This window comes from Microtus pennsylvanicus, chromosome 11 (assembly GCF_037038515.1).
Source record: "Microtus pennsylvanicus isolate mMicPen1 chromosome 11, mMicPen1.hap1, whole genome shotgun sequence".
Taxonomy (NCBI): Eukaryota; Metazoa; Chordata; class Mammalia; order Rodentia; family Cricetidae; genus Microtus; species Microtus pennsylvanicus.
In genome coordinates, this window is record NC_134589.1 from 52,353,885 (window position 1) to 52,372,137 (window position 18,253).

The 18,253-nt window shown below is 49.6% G+C and overlaps 1 protein-coding gene across 1 annotated transcript in view; it reads left to right on the forward strand.

Moving 5' to 3' along the window:
* Positions 1 to 18,253, forward strand: part of Dnah2 (dynein axonemal heavy chain 2) — a 129,700-nt gene that overhangs the window by 103,813 nt on the left and 7,634 nt on the right. Inside the window, exons 64-79 of the mRNA XM_075992044.1 lie at positions 781 to 950; positions 1,077 to 1,193; positions 7,654 to 7,818; positions 8,287 to 8,412; positions 8,529 to 8,677; positions 8,751 to 8,817; positions 9,510 to 9,660; positions 9,873 to 10,021; positions 10,197 to 10,330; positions 10,504 to 10,648; positions 10,758 to 10,957; positions 13,447 to 13,573; positions 15,424 to 15,610; positions 15,734 to 15,882; positions 15,968 to 16,151; positions 16,801 to 16,991. Of these exons, the coding sequence (XP_075848159.1) occupies positions 781 to 950; positions 1,077 to 1,193; positions 7,654 to 7,818; positions 8,287 to 8,412; positions 8,529 to 8,677; positions 8,751 to 8,817; positions 9,510 to 9,660; positions 9,873 to 10,021; positions 10,197 to 10,330; positions 10,504 to 10,648; positions 10,758 to 10,957; positions 13,447 to 13,573; positions 15,424 to 15,610; positions 15,734 to 15,882; positions 15,968 to 16,151; positions 16,801 to 16,991 (2,411 nt within the window). The remainder of the gene's footprint in view (positions 1 to 780; positions 951 to 1,076; positions 1,194 to 7,653; positions 7,819 to 8,286; positions 8,413 to 8,528; positions 8,678 to 8,750; positions 8,818 to 9,509; positions 9,661 to 9,872; positions 10,022 to 10,196; positions 10,331 to 10,503; positions 10,649 to 10,757; positions 10,958 to 13,446; positions 13,574 to 15,423; positions 15,611 to 15,733; positions 15,883 to 15,967; positions 16,152 to 16,800; positions 16,992 to 18,253) is intronic.

Below are 18,253 nucleotides of genomic sequence, written 5' to 3' on the forward strand. Positions count from 1 at the left end.
TCCAAGGGCAATAATACCTCCATGCCAAAGAGAGACAAGAATAGAGAACAAGAAACGGCTTCTCTCTGTCTTTCTCTGTGTCTCTGTCTCACTTCTTTCTTTGTGTATATGTGCCTTCACGTTCATGTGTGGATATGTGAGTGGGTACATGCATGTGTTCACACATGCGTGCGTGCGTGTCTGTCTGTCTGTCTAAGAGGGTCAAAAGTCAGTCATGGGTGTTGTTCCTCAGGAACTGTTCGCCTGTTTTGTTTTTGAGACAGGGCATCTCACTGTGGCCTGGGGTCGCTGGTGACCCAGCTGACTCACCAGGGCACTCCTGCCTTCCCAGTGCTGGGATTGTAGGTGCTTGCTACCATACCTACCTTTTTATTTCAGTTTTGGGGATCAAACACTTCCCATGTGTTTTAAGCACTTTACTGACCACGCCGTCTGTCTGGCCTCGGGACTCTATTTTCAATCTGTGGCTTTCTCGGCTTTGGGTTCCCTCAGCAGAATGTAGCTACAGTTTGCCAGTTTTTGTCCAGAAGAAAGTACAGAGCACATAGAAGGAATGCCAGGATGGGTGATTTAACTGTTTGTCAAGGGAAGGGAGTAGGAGATGAGGCTGGGGAGATCCAGGAGGCCCTGGGGCCCGAGAGGATGCCAGCGAAAGGAGCAAGATCGGAAGGGGTCAAATATCTTGGCCTTGGGAACTTTAACAACAAGCAGTGGAGGTGGAGCTGGGCAGGAACAGGGTTTTTGGCCCTCTGGCTGAGGCCTCAAAATGTCACACCACAGGTGAACAGAATTTCATCAAGTCGCTGATCAACTTTGATAAAGACAATATCTCAGATAAGGTGCTGAAGAAGATTGGCGCCTACTGTGCCCAGCCTGACTTCCAGCCTGATATTATCGGCAGGGTCTCCCTGGCTGCTAAATCCCTCTGCATGTGGGTGCGGGCCATGGAGGTAGGTGGTGGTCAGAGTGAGTAGGAACCGAGGGGGCAGTCCTAGACAAGCTGGGGGGTGGCAGGCACAGAGGAGAAGGAAGGTGCTTGGTGGGGGTCCCCGAAGCCTGGCTGTCTTTTCTCACAGTTGTACGGGCGTCTGTACCGAGTGGTTGAGCCCAAGCGGATCCGCATGAATGCCGCCATGGCCCAGCTTCAGGAGAAGCAAGCAGCCTTAGCCGAGGCCCAGGAAAAGCTGCGGGAGGTGAGCTTCCCTCTGGCCTTTTGGAGCTGTCTGTTCCTCTCTTCATGACCATCTTTCCCCACTCGATTCTGCACCCAACTCTGTTACCGTGCAGCAGTGAGCTCTCTTCCCCTGCACCAGGTCTTGTTTAGGTCTGTCTGAAGCATAGGGTGCAGAAGGCTCCCAGAGCCCATATCTTCGTGGGTCACAGGACACTGTTGCCCCACAGTGTTCTGGAGATCCACAGTTACCTCTTTCACAGCCTCGGAATAGGCTTTGGGTAGCGGGTCAGTTTCCTACGAGGGAATGGGTCAGTAGGGTCAGGATGGCAACTGTGGGCCTGGAACAGCAGCGGAGGGGTGTGTGTGTGTCTGTACTTGGTGGGAGTAGGGCTGTCTAGAAGTTGGGGAAGGTAGACGAGGTAGGCAACTTTCTACATGCACAGCTGACTTCTAACCATGAAGAACAGTCAAGTGCTACTATCAAAAGAATTCAGAACTCCTTGTCTGTCGTTTGATTTTTTAATCATAGCCTTAAGAGATAATGTGCTAGCTGTGATGTCACATGTGTTCAGTGCCAGCTCTCGGGAGAAAGGGCAGGCGGATCTCTGTGATGGCGCATGTGTTCAGTGCCAGCTCTCGGGAGAAAGGACAAGCGGATCTCTGTGAGTGGAGGCCAGCCTGATCTACAGAGTGAGTTCCAGGACAACCAGGGCTATATAAAGAGACCCTGTCTCAACAACAAAATGATAATACATACAACTTCGTTCCTAGATAATATACTCACATTGAAATTAATTTGAAATTCAAAGGTACAGAAGAATATACAATATAAAGTCTTCCCCCCTCTGCTCTTTAGCATTCAACTTCACTCCATGAAAGCAACCAATTTTTACAAAACTCATCCTTCCTTCCAAAGATGATCTGTGTTAATATCAGTGTTTGCACACATACACGCAGAAATATGTGTACACACACACACACACACACACACACACAAATACACATACATACAGACTTGTGGTGATTTGAATGAAAATGGCCCCCATGGGTTCGTATATTTGAATGCTTAGTCACCAGGCAGAGGAACTCTTTGAAAGGGTTAGAAGGATTTATTTATTTATTTTGCTTTTTCTGAGGCAGGGTCTCTCTGTGTAACAGCTTTAGCTGTCCTGGAATTCGCTTCATAGATCAGACTGGCCTCAAACTCACCTGCCTCTTCCTCCGGAGTGCTGGGATTAAAGGTGTGTGCCAGCACTGCCCAGCTCGGATTAGAAGGATTAGGAGCTGTTAGGAGCTGTGTCCTTGTTGGAGAAAGTGTGGGACAGGCTTTGAGGTTTCAAAAGCCCATGCCAGGCAAGTCTCTCTCTCTGTCTCTCTCTCTGTCTCTCTCTCTCTCTCTCTCTCTCTCTCCTCTCTTCTCTCTCTCTCTCTCTCCTCTCTTCTCTCTTTCCTCTCTCTCTCCTCTCTTCTCTCTTTTTTCTCTCTCCTCTCTCCTTTCTCCTCTGCCTCCTCTCTCTTTCTCTCTCTGCCTCCCTCTCCCTCTTACCCCCCCCCACACTACCTGCAGATCAGGAGATACAGCTCTCAGCCACTGTTCCAGCGCCATGCCTGTCTGCTCACTGTGATGATCACAGATTGACCTTCTGGAAGTGTGAAGGAGATCCCCATTAAATACCCTCTCCTTTAAGCTACCTTAGCCTGTGAATCTTCCCAGCATTAATAGAACAGTAACTAAGGCAATACACAAACACGTAATTTTTTTTTACATTACACATGCTTCTGGGTGAATTTTTATTCACCTATGGGTTGATTACCAACAGAGCTGGGCTGGGCACCATGTTTGCGACTCTATGTTGCCCTGTCCATAGCTGGTCTCTGTCTTTTCCCACCACAGTCGTTTTTACTGTCGGAAGTACAGATGTCCTCAAGGCCTCTTCTGGTCTGGCCTGTGCAGAGAACTCATCCGGGGTGGAGGAACAGGCTTCTGCACACATCCCCATCTCTCCATCCTGTGGCCATAGCCTCCCGCTAGCTCTCACAAAGCCTTCTCTCTTCCTGTCTCTTTCCCAGGAGGTCACAGCCACAGGTGAGGCGACCCACTTGCAAAGGTTCCTTGGCCCAGATGAGTCACATCCTGGGTCAAGCCATTAAGTCCCTCCCTTATACTCAAACAATGGAACCTCTGGAGTCGCTGCCGATGATTCATTCCCTGGACAAACACAGAGTTCACAATGTTAGGGCTCTGAGTGGGGGAGCCACATGTATTCAAGGACAACAGCTTTGTGAGAGGAAGCAGGCAGGAGAGCCGTGTGCAAAGGCATCTGAGACCGATTGCTTGGGCCCAGATATTCCAGGGGTGTTGGCCCTATATCAAAAGACAGAACAAAACAGAGTAAACAGATGGGCAAAGCTAAGATTTTCCCCTTGTTATTGATAAAGGTTGCAAAATTTAAGATCCACTTTCTTCTTTTGTTTGCTTTGCATCCCTTCCTTCTTATGGGTTTGAGGGATTGAACTCAAGTTGTTTCCTGAGACAGAGTCTCCCGTAGCCCAGGCTGGCCTTGAAGTTGGTGTATAGTCAAGAATGACCTTGAACTCTCCAGGTCCTCCTGCCTCTGACTCCTAAATACTGAGATTAGCCGGGCGGTGGTGGCGCACGCCTTTAATCCCAGCCCTCGGGAGGCAGAGGCAGGCGGATCTCTGTGAGTTCGAAACCAGCCTGGTCTACAGAGCTAGTTCCAGGACAGGCTCCAAAGCCACAGAGAAACCCTGTCTCGAAAAAAACCAAAAAAAAAAAAAAAAAACTAAATACTGAGATTATAGGTGTGTGCCATGATGCCTGGGTTTATTTGGTGCTGGGGATCAGACTCAAGGCTTGGTTTATTCTAGGCAAGCACTCCACCAAAGGAGCTATGTTCCCAGCCCTCTAGCCCTTGGTAAATGTTTTTTATTTTGATAGGCTCTTCATTGCATTGCCCAGGCTGGCCTTAAACTCACTCTGCAGCCCTGAGCTCTTGAACTTGCCATTTTCCTTCCTCAGCCTCTCAAGTAACTCTGTGTGTATATGTGTGTATGGGGGGTTCTTTGACACCAGAGGCCAGAGGTGTCAGAGCTTTGTGGAGCCAGGGTTCTAGGCAGTTGTCTGCCCTAGCATGGGTGCTAGGAATCAATCTGAGTCCTCTACAGGAGCAATATGTGCTTTTAACTGCTTAGCCACTTCTCCAGCCCCCTTTTTCTTCTTAATTTACATTGTATGTGTGTGTGTGCACGCACGCGCCGTGTATATACATGTGGAGGTCAGAGGACAATGCACAGGAGTTGGTCCTTGCCTTCCTTCCTTCTTTTTTTTTTTTTTTTTTTTGGATTTTTGAGACAGGGTTTCTCTGTAGCTTTTTGGTTCCTATCCTGGAACTAGCTCTTGTAGACCAGGCTGGTCTCAAACTCACAGAGATCCACCTGCCTTTGCCTCCCGAGTGCTGGGATTAAAGGCGTGCGCCACCACTGCCCGGCTCTTGCCTTCCTTCTTATGAGTTTGAGGGATTGGACTCAAGTTGCCAAGCTTGGCATCAAGCACCTTTACCTACTGAGCCATTTTGCTGGCCTGGGATGGCCAAGCAGCTGCTATGGTTGCTGCCCTTGCTTTTTTCCTTCTCCTGCTCCTCCCTCCTTCCCCCTTTCCTCGCCCTGCTAGTCTCACTTTATTGCCTAAGATCGTCTGTAGCTCCCTAGTAGACTAGACTGGCCTTGAACTTGTGGAGACTCTCCTGCCACTGCCTCTCAAGCTCCGAAGTTATGAGTTTCAGCCACCCTTCCGGCAGAACCTGTTTCTTAGGGGTGCTAATCTCATGCAGGAGGGCTCTACTCTCATGATCTAATCACTTCCCACCACCGCGGCATTGAATAAATAAATAAATGCCTAGGTTAAAGTTTTTAAAAAGTAGATTAGTTTTCCTAAACTATAGGCTAGACATCTCTCCCAGAAAAGGAATATAGTTGCTTTAAGACCTGGCTAGTTGGGTGTGGTGGTGCACACCTTTAATCCCAGTATTTGTGGGTCAGAGACTAGAGGATCTCTGTGAGTTTGAGATCTACAGGCAGATTTTTTTTTTGAGACAGGGTTTCTCTGTGGCTTTGGAGCCTGTCCTGGAACTAGCTCTTGTAGACCAGGCTGGTCTCGAACTCACAGAGATCCGCCTGCCTCTGCCTCCCGAGTGCTGGGATTAAAGGCGTGCGCCACCACCGCCTGGCTACAGGCAGATTCATAAAGAGAGCTCCAGAACAGCCAGGGCTACACAGAGAAACCCTGTCTCAAAAGACAAAACAAAGGAAAAAAAAGGTTATCTTAATTCAAAGTCGAGACTCTCAATGAATATCAGTTAGGAATAGAAAGAAATGTAAACATTTCATGGGCATATATAACTTCCAAAAAAATTATGCTCTCCAAACCATTATTTTTTTTCCCAAAGATCACAGCAAGAACTCAATAGTGCCTGAAGGAATGAGGGTAGGTGGAGATGTTGTTGGATTTTGCTGTACCAGGGTTTCAGTTATCGGGAAACTGTGAGCTGTGAATTTAAATTTAGCGGGGAATTCTCCATCGACAGATTAATATGAGACACACAGTTTAAGCAATGAGCATTTGCTGTCGTACGGGGTGTAGAGAAACACAGTCTTTTTTGGAGGGGAGTTTATTTCAGTTGTTTTAAAACATATAAAATCTTCTAATATAACTACCATAAAGTATATAGCAAGTCTTTTGAAAGTTTTTTAAAGATTCTTTCCACATACGGTGTTTCGCCTGCATTGTGCATGTGCAGCGTGTGTGTGTGTGTGTGTGTGTGTGTGTGTGTGTGTGTGTGTGTGTGATGCCCACGGAGGTCAAAAGATGGCATCAGATGCCCTGGAACCGGAGTTACCAGTTATGTGAGCTGCCATGCAGGTGCTGGGAATCGAACCTGGGTCCTCTGCATGATCACCAAGTGCTCTTAAATGTGGAACCATTTCTCCAGCCCCTGTACAGCTGGTCTTAAAGTGATATTCAATGTATTCACCATGGCACCCAGCCATGACATTGCTTCTAAAGGAAACCCTGGTATCCTCTTAATCTGTTTCTTCTGTTGTGATCCCTGCCTTGGAGCTGTTGTTGATGGCTTTCCTTAGGGAAGCTGAGACCTATAAAGGTTGCTTCATAGGGAAGATTTTTGCCTCCTCCTATCCACACCCCTTTCTGAGACCATTCTCACTAGTGTAACCCAGGCTGGCCTGGACCCGTCTATATATCTCAGGCTGGCCTTGAACTTGTGGTCCTTCTGCCTCAGCCGCCCAGGTGCTGGACTTGCGGACCATCCCACCCTGCGTGGCTTCCTGCCTCTCACTGGAAGACTCCTTTCAGGAGTTCTGAATGGAAGATGGTGTTGGTGCCACTGATGTGGGTGTCAGGAGTCTTGGAGAGAGCAAGTCCTGCCACCTCCATTCTCTGAGGCACTCCATGGGGCACGCTGCGCTGGGGGTGGAACCCCGGGCCTGGTCCATGTCCTCTCACACAGGAGTTACTATACATCCCAGCCTCTTACCTGCTCAGTCCTGCTGCATGAGGGCTCTTGTCTTCCTAGGCTTGAGTTTCATTATCAGGTAAATTCTGGGCTCTAAGAGGAGGGAGGAAGGAAGAGAAATGAAGCTCCGCTGACATAATATACATCCCTCACTCCTTGATACATTTCTGTCTGGTAGAATTATTCTTATTTTGAGCCGGGCGGTGGTGGCGCACACCTTTAATCCCAGCACTTGGGAGGCAGAGGCAGGCGGAGCTTTGTGAGTTCGAGGTCAGCCTGGTCTACAAGAGCGAGTTCCAGGACAGGCTCTAAAGCTATAGAGAAACCTTGCCTCGAAAAACCAAAATTATTCTTATTTTATTCATGAGGGAATCAGTGCCTCAAAAAACATGACCTGTGTGATGTTTGTTAGTGTGAGCATGCGCACAGCTTGTGTCTGAAGGCCAGAGGACAGGCTGCTAAAGTCCAGGCCTCCCCTTCTACCTTGGTGAGGCAGCTGGCTTTAGAGCTTCTGATGATTCTTGTCTCTCTGTCTCCCAGCTCTCCAGTTGGAGTGCACGTGTGTGTGTGTGTGTGCGCGCGCACGCGTGTGTGTATCTGTGTGTTTGTGACCTGCAGATGCACGATTACCTCCGCATTCTAGAAAACGCCATCCAGTTTGGATTTCCAGTGCTGCTTCAGAATGTGCAGGAGTATCTGGACCCCACCCTCAACCCAGTGCTCAACAAATCTGTAGCTTGAATTGGTCAGAGCCTAGGCTTGTTGTGAGCTGGTCCTAGAGAATTGATTCAAGTCAGCTTCATCAGCCCTCAAAGACATTAATTGACCCAAGGGCAGGCAACTTCAAGTGGCAAAGTCAGGATTTGACCTAAAACCATCTGCCCTCGAGCCTGTGTGTTCCATCCACCATGTAGCAATCTTTCCTAGGTGGCAGAGAAACTGGATATGCTGAAGAAGCAGTACGATGAGAAGCTGGCGCAGAAGGAGGAGCTTCGCAAGAAATCGGAAGAGATGGAGCTGAAACTGGAGCGAGCAGGAATGTTGGTGTCTGGACTGGCTGGTGAAAAGGCCCGATGGGAGGAGACCGTGCAGGTGAGGTGGGCTGCAACAGTGACCATCCCCCCCAAGTAGCCTATCCCTGCGTCCACTGAGAGGCAATGGTCAGCGAAAACGAGGGCACCAAGGTGTAGGGAATCCAAGAGTAGACAGTGGGTGTCTCTCCCTCCCCTTCTCACGTTTGGTGAGAATGTACAAGGAACGGCATCCGTCCACTGGGGGTGGGTTCCATGAGGGAGCTGGAAGGCACACTAGACCTCTTGGTACAGCTTGTCTTCCTAAGAGGTAACAGGCAGCCATCTTGTCTCTGGTTCCTGAGTTTTTGGCTCCAGGAAAGGGTTAGATCTTATCTGTGGATAATTAGAGTCCTCAGAGAGCTGGGCTTTAGAAAGGGAAGACTGGCTTTGATCTAGGCCAGAGTCAAGGAGATTATCTTGTGAAACATCTCAGCCATCTCCAGAGGTCTGGGGTCCCAGGCATTTACCACCTCCTACTGTATCCCAGGGCCTGGAGGAGGATCTGGGCTACCTGGTGGGTGACTGTCTGCTGGCAGCTGCCTTCTTGTCCTACATGGGGCCTTTTCTGACCAACTACCGGGATGAGATTGTCAATCAAATCTGGATCAGGAAGGTGAGAAGGGACCAGGTGTGATAAGGGAGCATTTGGGGTGTGCCCTGGAAGAGAGGTGCAAGCAAGAGGCAGAGTCGCTGGAGTCTAGCTGAATTTGGGGGTTCTTCTTTCCCCAGATCCGGGAGCTTCAGGTTCCCTGTTCACCTCGCTTTGCCATTGATAGCTTCCTGTCCAATCCTACCAAAGTTCGGGATTGGAACATCCAGGGATTACCCTCGGATGCCTTCTCCACTGAGAATGGCATCATCGTCACCAGGGGCAACAGGTGAGAACAGTTCCGGGAGTGAGAGGCAGAGGAGGAGCAGAGCCTGTCTTCTGACTGTGGCTTCTTCTCTCAGGTGGGCCCTCATGATCGATCCTCAGGCTCAAGCCCTCAAGTGGATTAAGAACATGGAAGGAAACCAGGTACTATGTGGGGCAGTTGTTGGGTGCCCCCGAGAGTCTCCCAAGCCTAGTTGTTTCTATTTCTGTTTCTTCTTTTCCTTCTTCCTCTTCCTCTTCCTCTTCCTCTTCCTCTTCCTCTTCCTCTTCCTCTTCCTCTTCTTCTTCTTCTTCTTCTTCTTCTTCTTCTTCTCCTCCTCTTTCTCCTCCTCCTCCTTCTTCCTCTTCCTCCTTCTCCTCCTCCTTTTTTTTAAAAAAATATTTATTTATTTATTTATTATGTATACAATATTCTGTCTGTGTGTATGCCCACAGGCCAGAAGAGGACACCAGACCCCATTATACATTATAGATGGTTGTGAGCCACCATGTGGTTGCTGGGAATTGAACTCAGGATGTTTGGAAGAGCAGGCAATGCTCTTAACCTCTGAGCCATCTCTCCAGCCCCTCCTCCTCTTCTTTTTAAAAATTTATTTATTTAATGAGCATCAGTGTTTCATCTGCCTATTTGTCTGTGTGAAGGTCTCAGATCTCCTGGAACTGGAGTTACAGACAGTTGTGAGCTGCCACGTGGGTGCTGGGTATTGAACCAGGTCCTCTGGAATAGCAGCCAGTGCCCTTAACTACTGAACAATCTCCCCAGCCCCTCCTAGTTTCTTCTTGAGGTCCTGTTCTTAGCTACTGTGTTCCTCCAAGCTCCTTCCATCCCTCTCCAGGGCCTTAAGGTCATCGACATGCAGATGCACGATTACCTCCGCATTCTAGAAAACGCCATCCAGTTTGGATTTCCAGTGCTGCTTCAGAATGTGCAGGAGTATCTGGACCCCACCCTCAACCCAGTGCTCAACAAATCTGTAGCTCGAATTGGTCAGAGCCTAGGCTTGTTGTGAGCTGGTCCTAGAGACTGGCCAAGTAGGAGACTAGGGTGGAAAGGGAGGCTCTTGGGCTGCGTCCCTACGGGTTAGGCCCCAGTGAAGCCTTAAGGCAGGTTGAGTCACTGACCTGTATGTCAATGGGGAATGAGTCAGCCCTTACCTGATCATCGAAGGGTCTTGTCCTGGACCGTTCTGTGGATGCAGGTGGTCGGCTGTTGATGCGCATTGGTGACAAGGAGGTGGAGTACAACCCCAATTTCCGTTTCTACCTCACCACCAAGCTCTCCAATCCCCACTACAGCCCAGAGACCTCAGCTAAGACCACCATTGTCAACTTCGCTGTTAAGGAACAGGTAAGTGAGGGCTGAGGTTGGGATGAAGCTGGGTGGGCTGCAGTGTGTGAGAAATACAAGGGGAGAGCCACGCTTGAGCTGGGCAATGGAGAAGAGGGACTTGGGCGGTCTAAAAGGGTGGCAGGTGTAGAGGCCACAGGCATGGGACCCTCACTCTGTGTCTTGGCCTTGTCAGGGCCTGGAAGCCCAACTGCTGGGCATTGTGGTTCGGAAGGAGCGTCCTGAGCTGGAGGAGCAGAAGGATTCGCTGGTCATCAATATTGCCGCCGGGAAGAGAAAGCTCAAGGAGCTGGAGGATGAGATCCTCCGGTGAGAATGGCATCCTCATCCCCACGCCACCCCAACCTACCCACCACCTCTGCTCCCAGGAGACATGTAGCCAGTCTCCCCACAGGCACAAGTGGCACCCTGTGGAGCCAACAGGAGTCCCTTCCCCCTGACTTCAAAGGCCTTACTCCAGGTGTCTCCTGGCTTCCTCCTAGCTTGTTGAATGAGGCCACAGGTTCTCTACTGGATGATGTGCAGCTGGTGAACACGCTTCAGACGTCCAAGATAACAGCCACTGAGGTCACGGAGCAACTAGAGACCAGTGAGACCACAGAGATCAACATTGACTTGGCCAGAGAGGTGAGCTTCTGTCCCCTCCGGTCTGGTTGACTGACCTGAGACCCCTTTCTTCCTGAGTTCTTGTTTGTGCCTGCCCCTCTGTGGCCCTGACTCTTACTGACCCCTCCAGGCTTATCGTCCGTGTGCCCAGAGGGCCTCAGTGCTGTTCTTCGTGCTCAATGATATGGGTCGCATTGACCCCATGTACCAGTTCTCGCTGGATGCCTACATCAGCCTCTTTATCCTCAGCATTGACAAGAGCCATCGTAGCAATAAGCTGGAGGACCGCATCGAGTATCTGAATGATTACCACACCTATGCTGTCTACAGGTTTGAGGACATGCCCAAGGCAGGGGATCGAGTAGCTGAAGCGTCCCTGGTTTCGTGTGACATAGTGTGACTCTAGTGGAGGTGTTAAATACAGATCTGGGTGGAGGGAGAGTAAATTGCTCTCTGTGCAAGCACGAAGGCTTGAATTCAGATCCCAAGAACCCACATCAAAAGTTGGATAAGCCGGGCAGTGGTGGTGCGCGTCTTTAATCCCAGCACTCGGAAGGCAGAGGCAGGCGGATCTCTGTGAGTTCTAGGCCAGCCTGGTTGACAAGAGCTAGATCCAGGACAGGCTCCAAAGCTACAGAGAGACCCTGTCTCGACCCACTTCCAAAAAAAAGTTGGATACAATGGTGTGTGCCTGTAATACCAGCACTGTGGAAGAAAGACAAGATCCCTGAAACTTTTCTGCAAGCAGCTCTAACTGAATTGGTGAGAGGTCCTGCCTCAAAACCAAAGTGGAGAGCAATTGAAGAAAGCCATTCACCCTCTGTTGTGCATACATGTCACCCAGCCACCCACATGTGAGCATACAGACACACACAGACAGACACACAGACCAGGATTCAGGTGTGGGGTAGGGTCTGAGACTCTAATAAGCTTCCAGGGAGCTGTTGGTCCCGATCCATGGAATTTCTTTTGTTTGATTTTTTTTTTTTAGTTTACTTTCATTTATTACTTTGTAGTGGGGTGGCATGCACACGTCACAGCACGTATGTGCCACAGCAAGCTTGTGATGATCAGAGTCCATTCTCTGCTTCTGGCTTCTGGGCCCCCGAATCAAATGTGGGCCTCCAGGCTTGGCCGCAGCTCCCTTACCTGCTGAGCCATCACGCCAGCCTTTGGTTCCCGTGTTGAGCAGCAGAGCCCCTGACTTGTCCACCTGGACTTGCTGCAGCCCCTCGAGTTTGCTTGCTTCAGATCACACGTGTGCTCTGCCCACTTCTCCGGGGTCCTCATCCCTGAATGGCGTTCCCACCAACCCGTCACTCCTGGCAGCAGCTGCGAGTCACTCTTTATTCTTCTAGCTTCAGTCAGCGCTGGGCTCTGCTCCTGTGGTTCTAGTCACTTCTCCCTCCCGTGCTCTCCTGACCGCTGCGGCTGGGCCTTGGTGCAAGCGCTGGGCCTTGTGCACGTTTTCACACGGCTGGGCCTTGTGCATGTTTTCACACGGCTGGGCCTTGTACACGTTTTCACACGGCTGGGCCTTGTGCACTTTTTCACACGGCTGGGCCTTGTGCACTTTTTCACACGGCTGGGCCTTGTACACGTTTTCACATAGATTGTGTAGGTTCCCCTCTCAGGTTACCCTGCTGCTGTGTCCCTCCTGGTCTGTTCTCCAGGTGATCTTGTTGTTCCCAGCTTAACCTCTTCAGTGGTGGTCATCTCTTGAGGGATCCCCAAAGCCCTCTGTGACCTGACCTCCACCTGCCCCCGCTTCATGCCCGCTGCCTGAGCAGTACTGTTGACTTTGACCCCATGCCCTCTTCCCCTGGCATTCCTGATGCTGTGGTTGTCCCTGGAACACTCAATTCCTCGAGCTCCCATGCCTTTGGGTAGTCACCACACACCTCAAGGCACCTGCTCTCAGGAACTTTCCTTTTTCTTTTTAAATGATTTATTTATTTATTTAATATACATTGGTATTTGCCTGCATTTGTGTCTGTGTGAAGGTGTTAGATCCCTTGGGATTAGACAGTTGTGAGCTGCCACGTGGGTGCCTGGAATTGAACCTGGGTCCTCTGAAAGGGCGGCAAGAATTCTTAACCACCGAGCCATCTCTCCAGATCCTCCCAGGATCTTTCTAGGAGAATCCGGCACAGCTGGACAGCATGCCTTACATTCCCCTGATACCACTCCCACTTCTGTGCGGGACTCACAGTTGCTTACCCTGACCACCTGCTCAGGGTACCTCCTTCCTGGGGTGGGGGAGGGGGCACAACTTCCTCAAGGACAGAGACTACAGCTTACTTACTCTGTGTCTTCAGGACTGCAGAGTGCCCAGCAAGACAGTGAGGGAATAATTGATGTTTTGTTTGTTTAATGAACTGAATGCCTAGTTATGGGTGAACTCCAGGAAAACTATGTCAATCTCTCAAGGTCCCCAAGTCCTTGGCTGTTTCCATGAGGTTTGGGTTAGATGCTGACTACACTCCTTGTTTGGAAGGCTCTGGGTATGACCGTTACACAATGAGTACCCGTGCTGGGCCTCTCCCCATGTGACCCCCTCCACCTTCCCTGTCCTTTCCTCCTAGGTACACCCCATGTGACCCCTCCACCTTCCCTGTCCTTTCCTCCTAGGTACACCCCATGTGACCCCCTCCACCTTCCCTGTCCTTTCCTCCTAGGTACACCCCATGTGACCCCCTCCACCTTCCCTGTCCTTTCCTCCTAGGTACACCTCATGTGACCCCCTCCACCTTCCCTGTCCTTTCCTCCTAGGTACACCCCATGTGACCCCCTCCACCTTCCCTGTCCTTTCCTCCTAGGTACACCTGCCGGACCCTTTTCGAGCGCCACAAGCTACTGTTCAGCTTTCACATGTGTGCCAAAATCCTGGAGACTTCTGGCAAGCTCAACATGGATGAGTACAACTTCTTCCTGCGTGGCGGTGTGGTGAGTTAGCCTCAAAGGTTAGCTGAGTGATTTGAAGAAAAAGCATGCTAAGAGCAGGTGCATAGTCAGCAGCCTGGAGTGTGGAGCTGGCTTGCTGTGTGATTCCTGCTATTAGAACAAGCTGGTCAGTGGAGCACCTGTGACCCGTGACCCAGGTATACTTGGCTCAGGTGAGAGCTGGGCCATGATGGTGCACACCTTTAATCCCAGCACTAGGGAGGCAGAGGCAGGCGGATCTCTGTGAGTTCAAAGCTAGCCTGGTCTAGAGAGTGAGTTCCAGGACAGGCTCCAAAGCTTCATAGAAACCCTGTCTCGAAAAACAAAACCAAACCAAAACAAAACAAAAAAAACCCCAAAAAACAAAGAAAGAAGAAAAGAAAAAAAAGAAACCCTGTCTTGAAAAACAAAATAAACAAAATAAAACCAAGTCAGGTGAGGAAGCTACCTGTACTTGTAACCCTAGCATGGGGTCCTGGGACCTGACAGACAGGCTTCCCCTTCAGTGAGAGACTCTCTCAAGGGAATAAGGTCCACTTCCGTTCTCCAGCCTCCACATGCTTGCACACTCGGGCATGCACCACAGACACACAAACCACACACATACATATGCACACACACCAAAGAAAAAGTTCCAAATTTTCATGTAAAAGAATGAGTATATGAATGGAATGGAGCTATTTTTGCCACTAAAACCACCAGAGGGCACCAGCTTCCTAAACTTCAACTGTTGTGAGCTCTGTAACCCCCATCCCCAACAATTCCTCAGTAAAAGTGGCTTCGCATCCATCTTGGATTCCTCTATCCGGCTCTTCATTCAGAATTTACTATTTCATGCACGACCAACACTGGAGACACACACACACACAAGACCAACACTGGAGACACACACAAGACCAATACTGGACACACACACACAAGACCAACACTGGACACACACACACAAGACCAACACTGGAGACACACACACACACACAAGACCAACACTGGACACACACACACAAGACCAACTCTGGAGACACACACACAAGACTAACACTGGAGACACACACAAGACCAACACTGGAGACACACACAAGACCAATACTGGAGGCACACACACACACAAAGGTGGGAGGAGATAAGTTAAAATATTATGTTTTATTTTTAATTAAAACATAGCAATTGTACAGTTATTGGGTATAGCTACTTAATTTTTTTATTTAAAAAAAATGAAGGCTCTTTATAACTCAGGATAACCTAGAACTCACTCTATAGCACATGCTGGCCTTGAATTCCTGGTAGTTTTCTTGCCTCAGCTTGGGTGCTTTGGTAACAGGAATCATGCCTGGCACCATCATCATGATGAATTTTAATACATACATATACATATGTGTGTCTACATATGTGTGTGTGCAATGATAAGATTAGAGTAGCTGGCATATCTATTACAGCAAATACTTGCCCTTTTTTGTTGTTGTTTTGTTTTAGAAACGTTATAAAAAAGTAACTCTTTTTGTTGTTTTTATTTTATTTTTTCTTTTTTGGTTTTTCAAGACAGGTTTTCTCTATGTAACAGTCCTGGCTGTCCTGGAACTCACTTTGTAGACCAGGCTGGCCTCAAACTCTGAAATCCACCTGCCTCTGCCTCCCGAGTGCTGGGATTAAAGTTGTGTGCCACCACCTGGCTGTTTCTATTTTTTTCAAGACAGGATTTCTCTGTGTGGCCCTGGCTATCCTGCAATTCTCTATGTAGACCAGGCTGGCCTAGAACTCAGATATGCACCTGCCTTTGCAGGCACCACCATGCCCAACTCAGTAACACTTCTTTTGAGGGTTCCAGCCTTCTCTGCTTTCTATCTCCTTTCCCCAAGGTTCTGGATCGGGAAGGCCAGATGGACAATCCATGTACTAGCTGGCTAGCAGACGCCTACTGGGATAACATCACAGAGCTGGACAAACTGACCAACTTCCATGGCCTCATGAACTCCTTTGAGCAGTACCCTCGGGACTGGCACCTGTGGTATACCAACTCAGCCCCCGAGAAGGCCATGCTGCCAGGTGCCCAGCTTCCAGCCTGCCTGCCCCTCCCAGCAACCCTCCACAAACACAGCCCCAGAACATTTCCCTTTGCTCAGACTTCCTCCAGCCTCTCTCTCAGGGCACGTGTTTCCTTGTCTCCAGGTGAGTGGGAAAATGCCTGCAATGAGATGCAGCGGATGCTGATCGTCCGCTCCCTGCGCCAGGACCGAGTGGCATTCTGTGTTACTTCGTTCATCATCTCCAACCTTGGCTCTCGATTCATTGAACCGCCCGTGCTAAACATGAAACTGGTCGGTGGCTCTGCCTTCTCGCCCTCCCTGTTGTGGTGTCTCTTCCTCTCTTTTGGTTCTGAGACGACCATCCCTGTACTTCCAGGTGATGGAGGATTCTACCCCACGATCCCCACTGGTATTCATCCTGTCTCCTGGTGTGGACCCCACCAGCGCTCTGCTTCAACTGGCAGAACACACAGGCATGGGCCAGCGCTTCCATGCCTTGTCCCTAGGCCAGGGTCAGGCCCCCATTGCTGCTCGTCTGCTGCGAGATGGTGTGAAGCAGGGTTAGTAACAGTTCACCATCAGAAACAGTGAACCTGGAGGCAGGAAGGGGTACTGTACTCCTCCTAGCTTGCTCAACCTGCTTCCTTACAGAATTTAGAACCATCTGCCCAGGGGTGGTCCCACATAAAATGGGCTGGGCCTTCCCCCAAAAAAAATCACAAATTAAGAAAATTTTTGCCTGGGCGGTGGTGGCACACACCTTTAATCCCAGCACTTAGGAGGCAGAAGCAGGCAGATCTCTGAGTTTGAGGCCAGCCTGGTCTAGAGACTGTGTTCCAGGACATCTAGGGCTGTTACACAGAGAAACCCTGTCTTGAACCACCCCCCCATGCTCTCCAGGCTTTACAGCAGCCTGATCATATTTTTTCAACAGAGGTTCTCTCCTCTCTGATGACTCTAGCTTGCGTCGAGTTGACATAAAACTAGCCAGTACAGTATCCATCTCCTCTCACGTCCACTCCTCAGCCCCAGTCCCCTTCCTCAGAACCGCCGACCTCGACCCCACTCCTGTGACTGCAGTTCAGCTTGTCCAGAAACCCTAGACAGAATAACATTTGACATTGACCCCACTGCCACCACCACCGAGTGTAGTGTGTGGGTCAGAAAGCTTGGGGAACTCTTCCTGTTGACGCTGGTACCTCCTTGCAGGGCACTGGGTGTTCCTGGCAAACTGCCACCTGTCCCTGTCGTGGATGCCTAATCTGGACAAGCTGGTGGAGCAGCTGCAGGTGGAGGACCCTCACCCTTCCTTCCGTCTCTGGCTCAGCTCCAGTCCTCACCCAGACTTCCCAATCTCCATCCTGCAGGCCAGCATCAAGATGACCACAGAGCCCCCAAAGGTATGGTGGCCGCAGGGAGCCAGCGTCGCCTGTGGTGTCAGCTCAGCTTGCCTTTATTCTCACTGGCACCAAAGAGAGCCCAAGCCTTAACGACAACACACCTTTCTTCGGCTCTGGTTGTTTTCTAAAAAAATCTCTGCCTCTCTTCTGTGTGGCAAACTTCCCAAATGTAATAACAGTAACATTTACTGAGCAATTATCATATGCCAGGCTCTAGTTTAACACCTTTCCATTTATTAACTCATTTCATACTCACACTTGAGGTAAAGAATTGCTACTCTGGGCGATGGTGGTGTGAACCTATAATACCAGTACTCGGAGGCAGAGGCAGGCAGATCTCTGTGAGTTCAAGGGCAGCCTGGTCTACAAGAGCTAATTCAGGACAGCCAGAGACACACAGAGAAACCAAACTAAAACAAAACAAAAAAATTGCTACTCCAACTTGATGGGGAGGACACTGACCCAAAGTGTAAGTTAGTGCCCAGAGCTACACTCGGTGTGAGTTCCCACAGCCATCCTTTCCATCACCCACACCCTGCCTCCTGCTGTACTTCCTCTTCCTAGTCCGTGCCTCCCAGAGTCTCAGCCTCATTCTCTCCCCTTCCTTCCAACTCTTGAGAACTTTCTAATTTCACAAGTTCACTGCTGAATCCAATGATACTAAATCCAACAACACTGCCCCTTTAAGATCTGTTCCTGTTATGACATTCCCACGCCCACAGACCCTCATGGAAGCTATTTGGAAAGGTGTGTTGTTTGCTGTGGTCTTGTGATACCACTCAGGGTCTTGCTGTACGATTGGGCTACTGAGATACATACCCAGCTGTTGGTTGTTTGAAGCTAGGTTTTGCTCTGTAGTCCCGGCTGGCCTCAAACTTGCTATCATCTTGCCTCAGACTCCTAGATGCTGGGATTACAGGTGGGTGAAGCTACTGCCATGCCTGGCAGTAAAAAGAAAAGGGTTGTTTAAAATTTTAAAATGAAAAATCCACACATAGAGATCACTCTTTAGTATATACTCAACAAATAAATCCTATTTTTTCCCCACCCTGTCCTTTCTGATCACCTGGGCCAGCTGATCCCACACCACTCTTCCCTTCCTGGCTTTCCAGGCACAGCCCTTCCTGCTCTCCCTCTTCTTCCAACGCATCTTTTATATATATTTTAAAGTTTGTTTTTTATTTATGTTTTTCTGAGACAGGGGTTTCTCTTTCTAGCCCTGACTGTTGTGGAACTCATTCTGTACACCAGGCTTTCCTCGA